Here is a 12029-nt window from a genome sequence, read left to right as displayed (position 1 = left end):
AGCTGAGCCAAACATTTCTCTTGTTAAGCGAGTTTTGCCCCATTTTACGACCTTCCTTGCCTCAGCTGTTAAAGTGAACCATTGCAGTTGTTAAATTGATAACACGGTTGTTAAGCAAATCTGGATTCTCTCACGGACTTTGCTTGTTAGAAGGTCGTAAAAAGGGATCGTGTGACCCTGGGACACTAAAATTGTCATAGGTATGAAAAGGTTGTCAAGCATCCAAATTTTGATCATGTGATAACAGGAATGCTGCAATGGTCGTAGGTGTGAAAAACAGTCATAAGTCCTTTTTTCAGTATTGTAATTTCAAATAGTTGCTATACAAATAGTTCTAAATTGAGGAATAGTTATATTGATAACTTGTACCTGTTGACACTCATACTTGATTATTATACATAAACAGGAGAGAGAGAGAGAGAGAAAGAGACAGAAAGAAACAGAGAATAGATGATAGATAGATAGATAGATAGATAGATAGATAGATAGATAGATAGATAGATAGATAGACAGACAGACAGACAGACAGACAGACAGACAGACAGAATACTGACAGAGATGAGAGAGAGACAGAGACAGAGAGAGACAGAAAGAAGAGAAAGATACAGAGAGAGAGATCGAGAGACAGAGAGAGAGAAAGAAGAATAGATACAGAGGGAGATGAGAGAGAGAGAGAGAGAGAGAGAGAGAGAGAGAGAGAGAGAGAGAGAAAGAAAGAAAGAAAGAAGAGGATAAAGACAGAGAGAGACAGAGAGAAATAGAAGATAGATAGACAGAACAAAGAGAAGATAGAGAAATGATAGAGAGAGACAGACAGACAGAAAGAAACAAAAGATAGATACAGAGGGAAAAGAGAGAGAGAGAGAGAGAGAGAGAGAGAGAGAGAGAGAGAGAGAGAGAGAGATTCACTTAACAATTGTGGCAGGAAACATTGCAAAATGGGGTAAAATTTAGGTAGGTGTGTATTGATTTGACTGAAGTAAAAGGATGAAATGAAATTAGGCTTGTTGGGGTGTTATTATTGTTATTTTTTTCCCCCTGCTCGCTCCATTGTCTTCATTTTCTTTAGAAAAATGCCCCTGGCATTTCATTCAAAAGCTGAGTGTTCTAGATAAAAATGCAGATCGCAGCATAGCTGGATTTTGCCCTCCCCCATAATATTTTACCTGGAATGACCTGTAATTCTGGTGACCTGCAGTTTTGTTTTCATAACCGTCCCAGGGAGTGAAGATGTATTATTATGATTAATGAAATGTAGAGGGTACTCTAAACAACTCTGGGTGGCTTACACTTAAAAAGTTAGTGCAGAAATAAACTGGCTAAGGGGAAGAGAAAGAAAGTAAGTAAAATCATTTCTCTGTCTAAAGACTCTGGAAGCTAATTAAATGCCTTCCTATCAGTAGAAGTGTGAGGTCCTTGGTGCTTTGTGAGTTCAGCGGTTTTCTTGCAGACAATTCATGACCCAACTAGGTAACATTATCAATGCTGGAAGGGAGGAAGGTTTGCAGAGAGGAGGAGGAGGAGGAGGAGGAGGAGGAGGAGGACTGTGGAGTCCTTGGTGTTCTCGTTTGCTTTCCTGTAGACATTTCAGAAACCAACTAGATAACATCATCAGTGCTAGAAGGGGGTGGCATTTGCTCTATGTTTATATACCAGTGAGTTGCCCCTCAGTGTTGGTGGGAATATTTCATTCTTGGTGATCCTTGATTAGGCTATTGTTTACTGTTAGTTTGTTTATCTGAATTGGTAGTTTCTTTATTGGGGTATTGTTTACTTTTTGCTTGTTGGCCAATATTAATCTCTAGATTGTTCTATTACCCCTAGTTGGATCATTGTCCGCAAGAAAACCAACACCAAGGATCTCACAATCCTCCTCCTCTCCTCTCCAACTTTTTCTTCTCCTCCTCCTTATCCCTCTCTTTCTCCTCCTCTTCCTTCTCCTCCTTCTCCCTCTTTCTTCTCCCTCTCTTTCTTCTCCTCTTTCTACTTCTTCTCCCTCTCTTTCTTCTCCTCCTCCCTCTCTTTCTTCTCCTCTTCCTCCTTCTCCCCCTTTCTTCTCCTTTTCCCTTTCTTCTCCTTTTCCTTTCTTTCTTCTTGTCTTCCTCCTCCTTTCTTCTCCTCCTTCTTTCTTCTCCTCTTCCTCCTGTTGCTTCTCCTTCTTCTTCTCTTTCTTCTCCTCTTCCTTCTCTTCCTCCCTTTCTTCTCCTTCTCCCTTTCTTTCTTGTCTTCCTCCTCCTCCCTCTCTTCTCCTCTTCCTCCTTCCCTCTCCTTTTTCTTCTCCTCTTTCTTCTCCTCCTTCTCCCTCTCTTTCTCCTTTTCCTCCTCTTCTTTCATCTCCTTCTCCCTCTCTTCTCCTCCTCCCCCTCCCCTGTAGCACTGATGACATTACCTAGCTTGGTAATGAAATGTCTACAAGAAAACCCTCAAGCTTACAAAGTACCCAGAGACCTACAGTTCAATCCCAAACCACAAATATTTTGTTTTATCCATATCAGTAATATCTGTGGAAACCACAACTTCCAGAATTCCTAACTAGCACGGATGAAATCTGAGAAGCCTGTAAGTGGTGCTACTAATGAAGATAAGGTTGAGGAAAATTATAGATTATGACCTGCCAAGAACACAGGGACACACGCTCGACACTCCCTGGACCTGGTCCATGTTTCTTGAAAGGTTTTTTGATCTCCTACCGATGGTTAGGCGAATCTCCTCTTGCTGATTGGCTAAACCGTCGTAATAATAGAGGTCGAACCGCCGCTCTGTCCTCCAATCTCCCAGCAAATCCTTCCGCAAGCAGAAGAGGACGCTGAAGTGGCTCTCACTGCACACCACCCAAATTGGAAACCGGGGGGTCTTCAGATAACAGCCCACCTGAGCAAAAACGAAAAAAGGAGGAGGAAAAAAAGTATGTTTCTTTAACTGTCTGCGGAGGTTCTCACTCATCCAGGTCACGGGTTGTTTCATAGGTGCACCCATGGGACAGTGAGGACTTTACCCTTTTGCCATCGCATGCCAAAAGCGGGGGGGGGACATGGGGAGAGGGGTGGGTGTGTCATGCGCATGCGTGCCCACACCCATAATCCTAGGCGCCCTTCCCACGCATGCACAGGACCCTCCACGCCATGCGTGAACAACCCCTGCACATGCGTGTGCAATTCCCCCACCCTACCCCCTGCTTTTCACATGCGATGGCATGGGGGACCCGTTTTTCGCCCTCCCCATGCTCCAGAGGCTTTCTAGGAGCCTGGGGAGGGCAAAAACGGCCTCCCCTGCTCCCACCACCACCCCGCAGGCCCTCGGAGGGCAGAAATGGCCCGTTTTCAAACTTCAAACTGGTTTGCATGTTGGGTTGTTTTTTACCCTCTGGAGGCAGCCAAAAATCATGGCCAAAAATCATGACCGAAATCAGCTGGCCATTGCGTGCATGCACGCTGGAGCTGAGAGGGCAATGCCTCGCATGCCATAGGTTCGCCATCACAGACATAGGAGAACAAACCCATCAGGATTAGATTCAGCAGTCTATCTGCATTTGAAAGGCAAAGCCCATTCTTTTGAAGATAGCAAAGTCCCCATTTTGGACAGAGAGGACATCTGCTTTGAACGAGGAGTCGAAGACGCCCGTCTGTGTCAAAATTGAGCAGCCCTGTCTCAACAGAAGGGGAGGGATACGAGATCCCCTGTCTCCTCTCTACAACACAGTCCTTTCCGCAGTTCCAACAAGTCTCCACACCCATTTGCACTACTCAGGTGACCCTGAAGACACAGATAAACCTCCAAGTGGCCTAAAAGGATGCAAATGTCCAGCTGTCTGCAAGGAGTGTCAATCCTTCCCTTCCCCTCCATCCAGTCAGAGCTGAAGAAGCTTCTTGGATGAGTAGTGATATGACTTCAAGGAAAAACAAAAAAAGCCCAGTTGCCTCTTGGAAGGAAGAAAAAAAAAAAATCACCTTTCGGACAACCGTGCCCTGAATGACTGAGAATCTCCACAGAAAAGTCCACAGATCTTAAAAGTCCCCGAAGTTGAGAAATATATCCTCAGATAACTACTATATTTTTCGGAGTATAAGACACATCTTTTTTCCTCAAAAAAGAGGCTGAAAATCTGGGTGCATCTTATACACTGAATACAGCATTTTTTGCCTCCTGAAGCCCCGCCACCCTTCACCAAAATGGCCGTGCATAGCCTTATGGAGGCTTTCAGAGAGCTCCTGGGGGCTGGGGAGGGCAGAAATGAGCAGAAAACGGCCGGTTCCTCCCCGCCCCCAGTCCCCAGCAGCACTCTAAACCTCCTTAAGGCTATGCATGCAATTTTTTTGACAAAAAAAGGGTCAGTTTTCGTGAAAAAGGGGCTGTGTTTGGTCTTTTTTGCCCTCCCCAGGAGCACTCTGCAAGCCCCCCAAGGCTTTTCATGCCTTTTTGGGGGGGGGAAACGGGCCCATTTTTGCAAAAAACGGGCCATTTTTGGGAGGTTTGCAGAGTGCAAAAACTTTTCTTTCATTCAGAAAGTTCTTTAACTGATGGAAGATAATTAGATTGACCAAGTGCTGTGCCAGCAGAAACAAAGTCTTAGGTGCTGCAGATTGTCAGCGATTTCCTTCTCCAGCACATGGATAAATACACCTGGAAACATCTATCTACCTACCTACTCTCTCTCTTTCCCTACCTATCTACTGCATTTCTCTCTCTTTCTCTCTCTCTCTCTCTATCCCTCTATCTACCTACCTACTCTCTCTCTCCCTAACAACCTACTATATTTCTTTCTCCCCCTCTATCTACCTATGTACCAGGGGTGGGTTCCTGCCACTCCTAAACTCTTCTATAGAAGAGGTTCCACAAATCTACAGTGCTGTTTAGAACCGGTTCCAGCTCTGTCCCCTCGCCCGTCCACACATCATCAAAATGAAGAGCGAGAGGAGGAATTCTGGGAGTTGAAGTCCACAAGTCTTAAAGCTGTCAACTTTGAACACCCCTGGGTTTTTTTTTCTAAAGGGTTAGGGGTGCAAGGGTCTTGTAACTTGACAACTTTAAGACTTGCATGCTTCAAATGCCAGAATTTCTGAGCCAACATTTTGGTTGCTAAGCAAGAGCGTTGTTAAGTGAGTTTCACCACATTTTACAAGTTGGCCACGCCCACCCATTCACATGGCTGGCAAGCCACTCCAACCTGGTCACATGGCCAACAAGTCACTCTCACAAAGCAGGCCACACCTACAGAAGAGGTTCTAAAAAAATTTGAAACCCACCACTGCTATGCACCTACCTACCTAACTACTCTCTCTCTCTCCTGACCTACCTACTGTATTTCTCTCTCTTTCTCTCCTTCTCTATCCCTCTATCTACCTACCTACTTTTTAAAAAAATTGCCTCTTCAAAACCTTGGTGGGTCTTATACTCCGGTGCGTCTTATACTCCAAAAAACGGTATTTAAAAGCCATTGTTCGACTCTCCCCAATTATTCTAATTTGTTTCCTGGGTTGCATAAATTCTTGAACTGTGAAAGAGATCCCAGTTTAGAGTGATGCACTCCAAAGGGGAACAAAAGGGCCTGTTCAGCTAGGGAAGATAAAATTGGACGGATTTCTTTTCTAATGTGGTAGCACTTTGCAAAACGAAGGTGGCCTTCTGGCTCCCTTGTGCCCCAACCTCAGATTCTCGTTTGATGTCCAATTAGAAACACACTGCGGCATTTCTTTGGAGCGAAGCCACTGATGCTGCCGAACATTTTAAAGAAGTTTCTAACTTCACAGAAGGTTTCCCATGAAATATATGATGAAAGATTGCAAGAATTGGGCATGTCTAATAGAAAGAAGGACTAGGGGAAACATGATAGCAGTCTTCCGATATCTCAGGGGTTGCCACAAATAAGAGAGAGTCACTTGGAATACCGCATTCAGTTCTGGTCACCACGATGTAGAAAAGATGTGGAGACTCTAGAAAGAGTGCAGAGAAGAGCAACAAAGAGGATTAGGGGACTGGAGGCTAAAACATGTGAAGAACGGTTGCAGGAACTGGCTATGTCTAGCTTAAGAGAAAGAAGGACTAGGGGAGACATGATAGCAGTCTTCCAATATCTCAGGGGTTGCCACAAAGAAGAGGGAGTCAAACTATTCTCCGAGGCACCTGAGGGTAGAACAAGAAGCAATGGGTGGAAACTAATCAAGGAGAGAAGCAACTTAGAACTGAGGAGAAATTTCCTGACAGTTAGAACAATAAATCAGTGGAACAGAAGTTGCCTCCAGAAATTGTGAATGCCACTGGAAGTCTTTAAGAAGATGTTGGACAGTCATTTGTCTGAAATTGTATACAGCAGTGATGGCATGCGGCACTTTGCACACACTCGTCTTGGACACAACCAGGAAGAGAAGGTGCCCAGGGGACATGCGTGCACCGGAAAATGAATTACTGATTCCTGGCGCGCCAGCAAGTCTTCCAGTTACTGCACGCACTGATCAGCTGGCCGGCAGACATGCTCATGCTGGAAAATGGAAGAACAGCTCTTCCACTTTCTGGCACAAAGGCCAGCTGATTGTCGTGTGCGCTTGCGCGCCAGGAACCCGGAAGAGGAACCGGTGACACCGTGCGTGCCAGGCGACATGGCTCCGTATGCCACTTCAGGCACGCATGCCATAGGTTCACCATCGCGGGTGTAGGGTCTCCTGCGTGAGCAGGGGGGGTGGTTTAGAAGACCTCCATGGTTCCTTCCAACTCTGCTATTCTGTTATTCTGTATGAGTTTTGCAGGGGGTTTAAAAGGATTTTGGGAAAGGACTGAGGTTGCACAGTGAGATCATGCCAAACACGGCTTGAATAGTGAAACCCATCAACCAGTGGCTCTGTCCAAGTAAGTTAGAAAATTATGTTACGTACGGGCCACTTGCAAGCATCTAAATCTTCCTCCAGGAAGTCTTTTCTGGTGGGTCCTCAACTTATGTCCACAGTTGAGCCGAACGTATCCATTGCTAAGCAAGGCAGTTATTAAGCAAGTTGCATTATCCCATTTCACGATCCCTTTTTGCCATAGTAGTTAAGCAAGTCATTAAATGAATCAGGTGGTTGTTAAGCGGATCTGGCTTTCCACAGGGACTTTGCTTGTCAAATGACTTGCAAATGATATTCATTCTCAGGACATCGGGACGCCTGAAAACAATCATAAATACATCAGGGGCGAAAACCACTTACCGTATTTTTCAGAGTATAAGACGCACCTACACCCCCCCCCCCAAAAAAGAGGGTGAAAATTTGGGTTATTGAATATACATTCAATAACCATTATACATTGAATACAGCATTTTTGGCTTCCCGAAACCCCTCTCCCTTCACAAAAAGGGACATGCAGAGAGTTTGGGAGGCTGCAGAGTGCAAAAACTTTTCTTATTTTATTTACCTCTTCAAAATCTTGGTGCGTCTTATAATCCGGTGCGTCTTATAGTCTGAAAAATATGGTATGTTACATATGGACCACTTGCAAACATCTAAATCTTCCTCCAGGAAGTGTTTACAGGTGAGTCTTCAACTTACGTCCACAACTGAGCCGAATGTTTCCAATGCTAAGCAAAGCAGTTATTAAGCGAGTTGTATTATCCCATTTCACGATCCTTTTAGTAGTTAAGTGAGTCATTAAATGAATCAGGTGGTTGTTAAGCGGATCTGGCTTTTCCACTGTGACTTTGCTTGTCAGAAGCAGCCTAGAAAACTTGCAGATGGCATTCATTCTCAGGGCATTGGGGACGCCTGAAACTATCATAAATACACCGGGGGCGAAATCCACTTATCTTTGCCAACGGTTCAGTAGCAATGTGAGCGCACGTGATGTGATGACTTTGCCATCCAAAACAGTAATGTTGAGCTGGATTTTCGCCTTTGTGTGTCACTTTATAAAAAATAGCAGCAGTTGTGACAGTTGTAATGGAGCCAGGGGGAAAGCCAACAAAACTTGATATGGGTTTCCTTTGGTCAACAAAGACATCCCATTATCTGCTTTTGCCAGAGAATTGAATAGAATAGAATAACAGAGTTGGAAGGGACCTTGGAGGTCTTCTAGTCCAACCCCCTGCTTAGGCAGGAAACCATATAACACTTCAGACAAATGGCTATCCAACATCTTCTTAAAAACTTCCAGTGTTGTAGCATTCACAACTTCTGGAGGCAAGTTGTTCCATTGATTAATTGCTGTAACTGTCAGGAAATTCCTCCTTAGTTCTAGGTTGCTTCTCTCCTTGTTTAGTTTCCACCCATTGCTTCTTGTCCTGCCGCCAGGTGCTTTGGAGAATAGCTTGACTCCCTCTTCTGTGGGGCAACCCCTGAGATATTGGAACACTGCTATCATGTCTCCCCTAGTAAAAGATGATGGAAGGAGCCCAAACCCAGTATGAGTTTTTCAGAGAAACTGATCATTGTAAGAACAGGGGTGTTTTCCATAGCGGTATTGGTTTATAATCGTGTTTCTCAACCTCAGTTACTTTAAGATGTGTGGACTTCAACTCTTAGTATTCCCCAGCGGGCTTCTTGAGCTTTAGGCTGTTGTTGTTGTTTTTTAGAGAAAACGGCCCTAAAACCAACCTTCATTTTGATCCCCAGAAGGTTACAATTCTAGGAGAGAAGATCCAGAGAGCAAAGGACGTGTCAGGTGCCGAGAAGAGGGAAAAAATAGGATACGGATGAAAATCAGATCATGGCAGGACAAAATGTACACTAAGATATAAACTAGAGTAAAGTAAATTGTAAAGTATAAATTAAAGTAAAAAGTAAAAACTCAGCAAAGGGTAAAGAATAATATAAACAGTGAAGGAAAGTAATGCAAAGGGTAAAAAGTAAAGTAAAATAAAGAGTAATATAAACAGTAAAGTAAAAAAGAAAGTATAAAGTAAAAGTAAAGTAAAAAAGCAAAGTAAGAAATAAAGAATAAAATAAAAAGCAAAGTATAAAGTAAAAGTAAAGAATAGAGGAAAGAATAAAGTAAAAAAGCAAAGTAAATTAAGAAGTAAAGAGTAAAGCAAAGAGTAAGATAAAGTAAAAAGCAAAGTATAAAGTAAAATAAAGAGTAAAGAGTAAAGCAAGGAGCAAAGATTAAAGTAATGTAAAGCATAAAGTAAAGAGAAAAGTAAAGAGTAAAGTAATGTAAAGTAAAGAGTAAAGAGTAAAGTAAAAGAGGAGCATTACGGAGGCCGCCTATTGTTGCACGAAGTAAGAAACACACGAAGTGGAGAAGAAAATATTCACCTCTTCGACCTCAGGAGTTTTCACTTTCTAGAACCTGCAGTATTTCTCTGGGGATTTAATCTCTTTTAGCTTTGGACAAGAGGAATGTCTGAATTTCTGGGTGGATAATTGCGAGGGATTGGATTCCACCTTGGCTTCTGGCCGGGCCAACATCAACACAAAACAGCTCAAAAAGGGTATTTCTGAGATTATTTTTTTTCATGCTCCTCCAGCAAATAAAGTTGCCCTCCCTCAAACCCATCAAAATACAGGCAAAGCCCTTAGTTTTTTTATTTTTTTTTATTTTGTTATCTCTTCTGTGTACAGAGGTACATTTCAAACTAAGTCCTATTAGAAATACTGGTATTCTTTCAGTTACATTGTGTGTGTGTATGTGTGTGTGTGTGTGTGTGTGTGTGTGTCTGTCTGTCTGTCTGTCTGTCTGTCTGTCTGTCTGTCTGTCTGTCTGTCTGTCTGTCTGTCTCAGCATAACTCTGGAATGCCTCAAGCAATTTCAACCAAACTTGGTACACAGATGACTTACTCTGCGGAGAAAAACACTGTGGGGCTAAGACACCCCTTGGTGTGTGTGTTCTATTAAGATACAGCCTGTTGTACCTTAAAATGACTTCTACCGTACCGCCGTAAAATGGCTTCTACCGTACAAGTGCAGTGGAGTTGCCAAGGTAATGGCTTCACAGTACTCCACCAGGGGGCTCCCTCTGGTAAGGAAGAAAATCCAACATTAGAAATTACATTTCCCCCTTATAAATAAATATCTGGAAGATGTGTGGACTTCAATTCCCAGAATTCCCAGTAAAGCTGGCTGGAGAATTCTGGGAATTGAAGTCCACACACCTCCAAGGTAAAAAGGCTGGGAATCGTTGCCGTCAGATACAGATTGATTTGCAATTTATAAGTAGTTTTCGACTTCCAACAATTCGTTTGATTGTTCGAAACTATGACAGCACTAAAAAAAGTGATTTATGACCATTTTTTCACACTTACGACCGCTGCACCATCTCCATGGTCACGTGGTCAAAATCCAAATGCTAACCATTCGGCTCATATTTATGATGGTTGTAGTGTCTTGGGGGGGGGGAGTTTGTCACGTGATCCTCTTTTGCGACTTTCTGGCAAGCAAAGTCAATGGGGGAAGCCAGATTCAGTTAACAACCGTGTTACTAACTTAATAACTGCAGTGATTTCCTTAGCAACTGCGGCAAGGAAGGTTGTAAAATGAGGCAAAACTCATTTACAAGTGTCTTGTTTAGCAACATAAATTTTGGGCTCAGTTATGGTTGTTAAAGTGAGGATTAGCTGTATTAGAAAATAGGAAGTCAGTTGAAATGGAATTAAGGGGAAAACTGGCATACAGAACAAGGTAAAACGACAGAGAGAAATGTTGGCCGAAAGAATCGATGTTTGTGTTGACTTCAGCGGCAACCGAAATCTTGTTCGCTCAACTCAAATAAAGTCCTCCTTTTGAATTCCCTGATGGATTGATTAGCTTGGGATAACAGAATAACAGAGCTGGAAGGAACCCTGGAGATCTTCTAGTCCAACCCCATTGCTCAGGCAGAGTGCATGTGCGCACTGGGCCAACTGGTCTTCAAGTTTCTGGCATGGACTTGTGCGCTGGCAGCTCGTCCTTGTGGAGCACCAGAAAGTCAAATACGAACTGGCCAGTGTGGACATGCCTATTTTTTGGCCTGCTATAGGTTCACCATCACGACCTTATTCAATACCAGACAAATGGCAGTCCAATTCCTTCTCAAAATCTTCCAGTGTTGGGGCATTCACAACTTCTGGAGGCAACTTCTGTTCCCCTGATTAATTGTTCTAACTGTCAGGAAATTTCTCCTTGGTTCTAGGTTGCTTCTCTCCTTGATTAGTTTCCATGCATTGCTTCTTGTCCTCCTTTCTTTTCGTACCCTTAGATAATAGCTCGACTCCCTCTTCTTCGTGGCAGCCCCTGAGATATTGGAACACTGCTATCATGTCTCTCCTAGTCCTTCTTTCTATTAAACTAGACATACCCAGTTCCTGCAACCGTTCTTCATATGTTTTAGTCTCCAGTCCCCTAATCATCTTTGTTGCTCTTCTCTGCACTCTTTCTAGAGTCTCCACATCTTTTTTACATCGTGGCGACCAAAACTGAATGCAGTATTCCAAGTGTGGCATTATTACCAAGGCATTATAAAGTGGTATTAACATTTCACGTGATCTTGATTCTATCCCTCTGTTGATGCAGCCTAGAACTATGTTGGCTTTTTTGGCAGCTGCTGCACACGGCTGGCTCCTATTTAAATGGTTGTCCACTAGGACTCCAAGATCCCTATAAACTAGACATACCCAGTTCCTGAAACCGTTCTTTAACTCCTGATCATCTTTGTTGCTCTTCCCTGCACTCTTTCTAGAGTCTTTTTTTTTTAATGTCATGGCGACCAAAACTGCTTGCCGTGTCCCAGGTTTGGTGTTACCAAGGCCTTGTAGAGCTGTACCATTCCTTCACAAGATTGCTGACAAAGGGGCGTTAATACCAACTTTTTCCCCAAGCCTTCTCCGTACCTGGCAGACGTCATAATGCTCAAAGAGTGACAGCAAGCCCAGGTCGCTGCGGCCAGCAATGCCTTTCAGGATGGTGATGTTGCCATTTCCTGAGTCCAGCTCCATCACATCGTTGAAGACGTTGGAAGCGGCCTTGCCGGTCAGTAGCAAGTTGACCAGTTCCTAGTTTCAGGAGAACAAAAGGATGGATGGGTTAGGTCAGTGATGGCGAACATTTTTGTCCTCGCATGCTGAAATCACGCACGCACATGGGCTAGCACA

The 12029-nt window shown here is 43.6% G+C and overlaps 1 protein-coding gene across 1 annotated transcript in view; it reads right to left on the bottom strand.

Annotated features, from left to right (window-relative positions):
* Positions 1 to 12029, bottom strand: part of MINDY4 (MINDY lysine 48 deubiquitinase 4) — a gene marked incomplete at its 5' end in the record, with an annotated part of 57900 nt that overhangs the window by 19007 nt on the left and 26864 nt on the right. The window contains 2 exons of the mRNA XM_081970679.1: positions 2691 to 2871; positions 11769 to 11930. Of these exons, the coding sequence (XP_081826805.1) occupies positions 2691 to 2871; positions 11769 to 11930 (343 nt within the window). The remainder of the gene's footprint in view (positions 1 to 2690; positions 2872 to 11768; positions 11931 to 12029) is intronic.

The sequence above is a fragment of the Natrix helvetica genome (genome assembly GCF_964273705.1).
Source record: "Natrix helvetica genome assembly, chromosome: Z".
Classification (NCBI taxonomy): domain Eukaryota; kingdom Metazoa; phylum Chordata; class Lepidosauria; order Squamata; family Natricidae; genus Natrix; species Natrix helvetica.
Note: the sequence above shows the minus strand (reverse complement) of the source record. Positions and strands in the feature narration are given on the sequence as shown.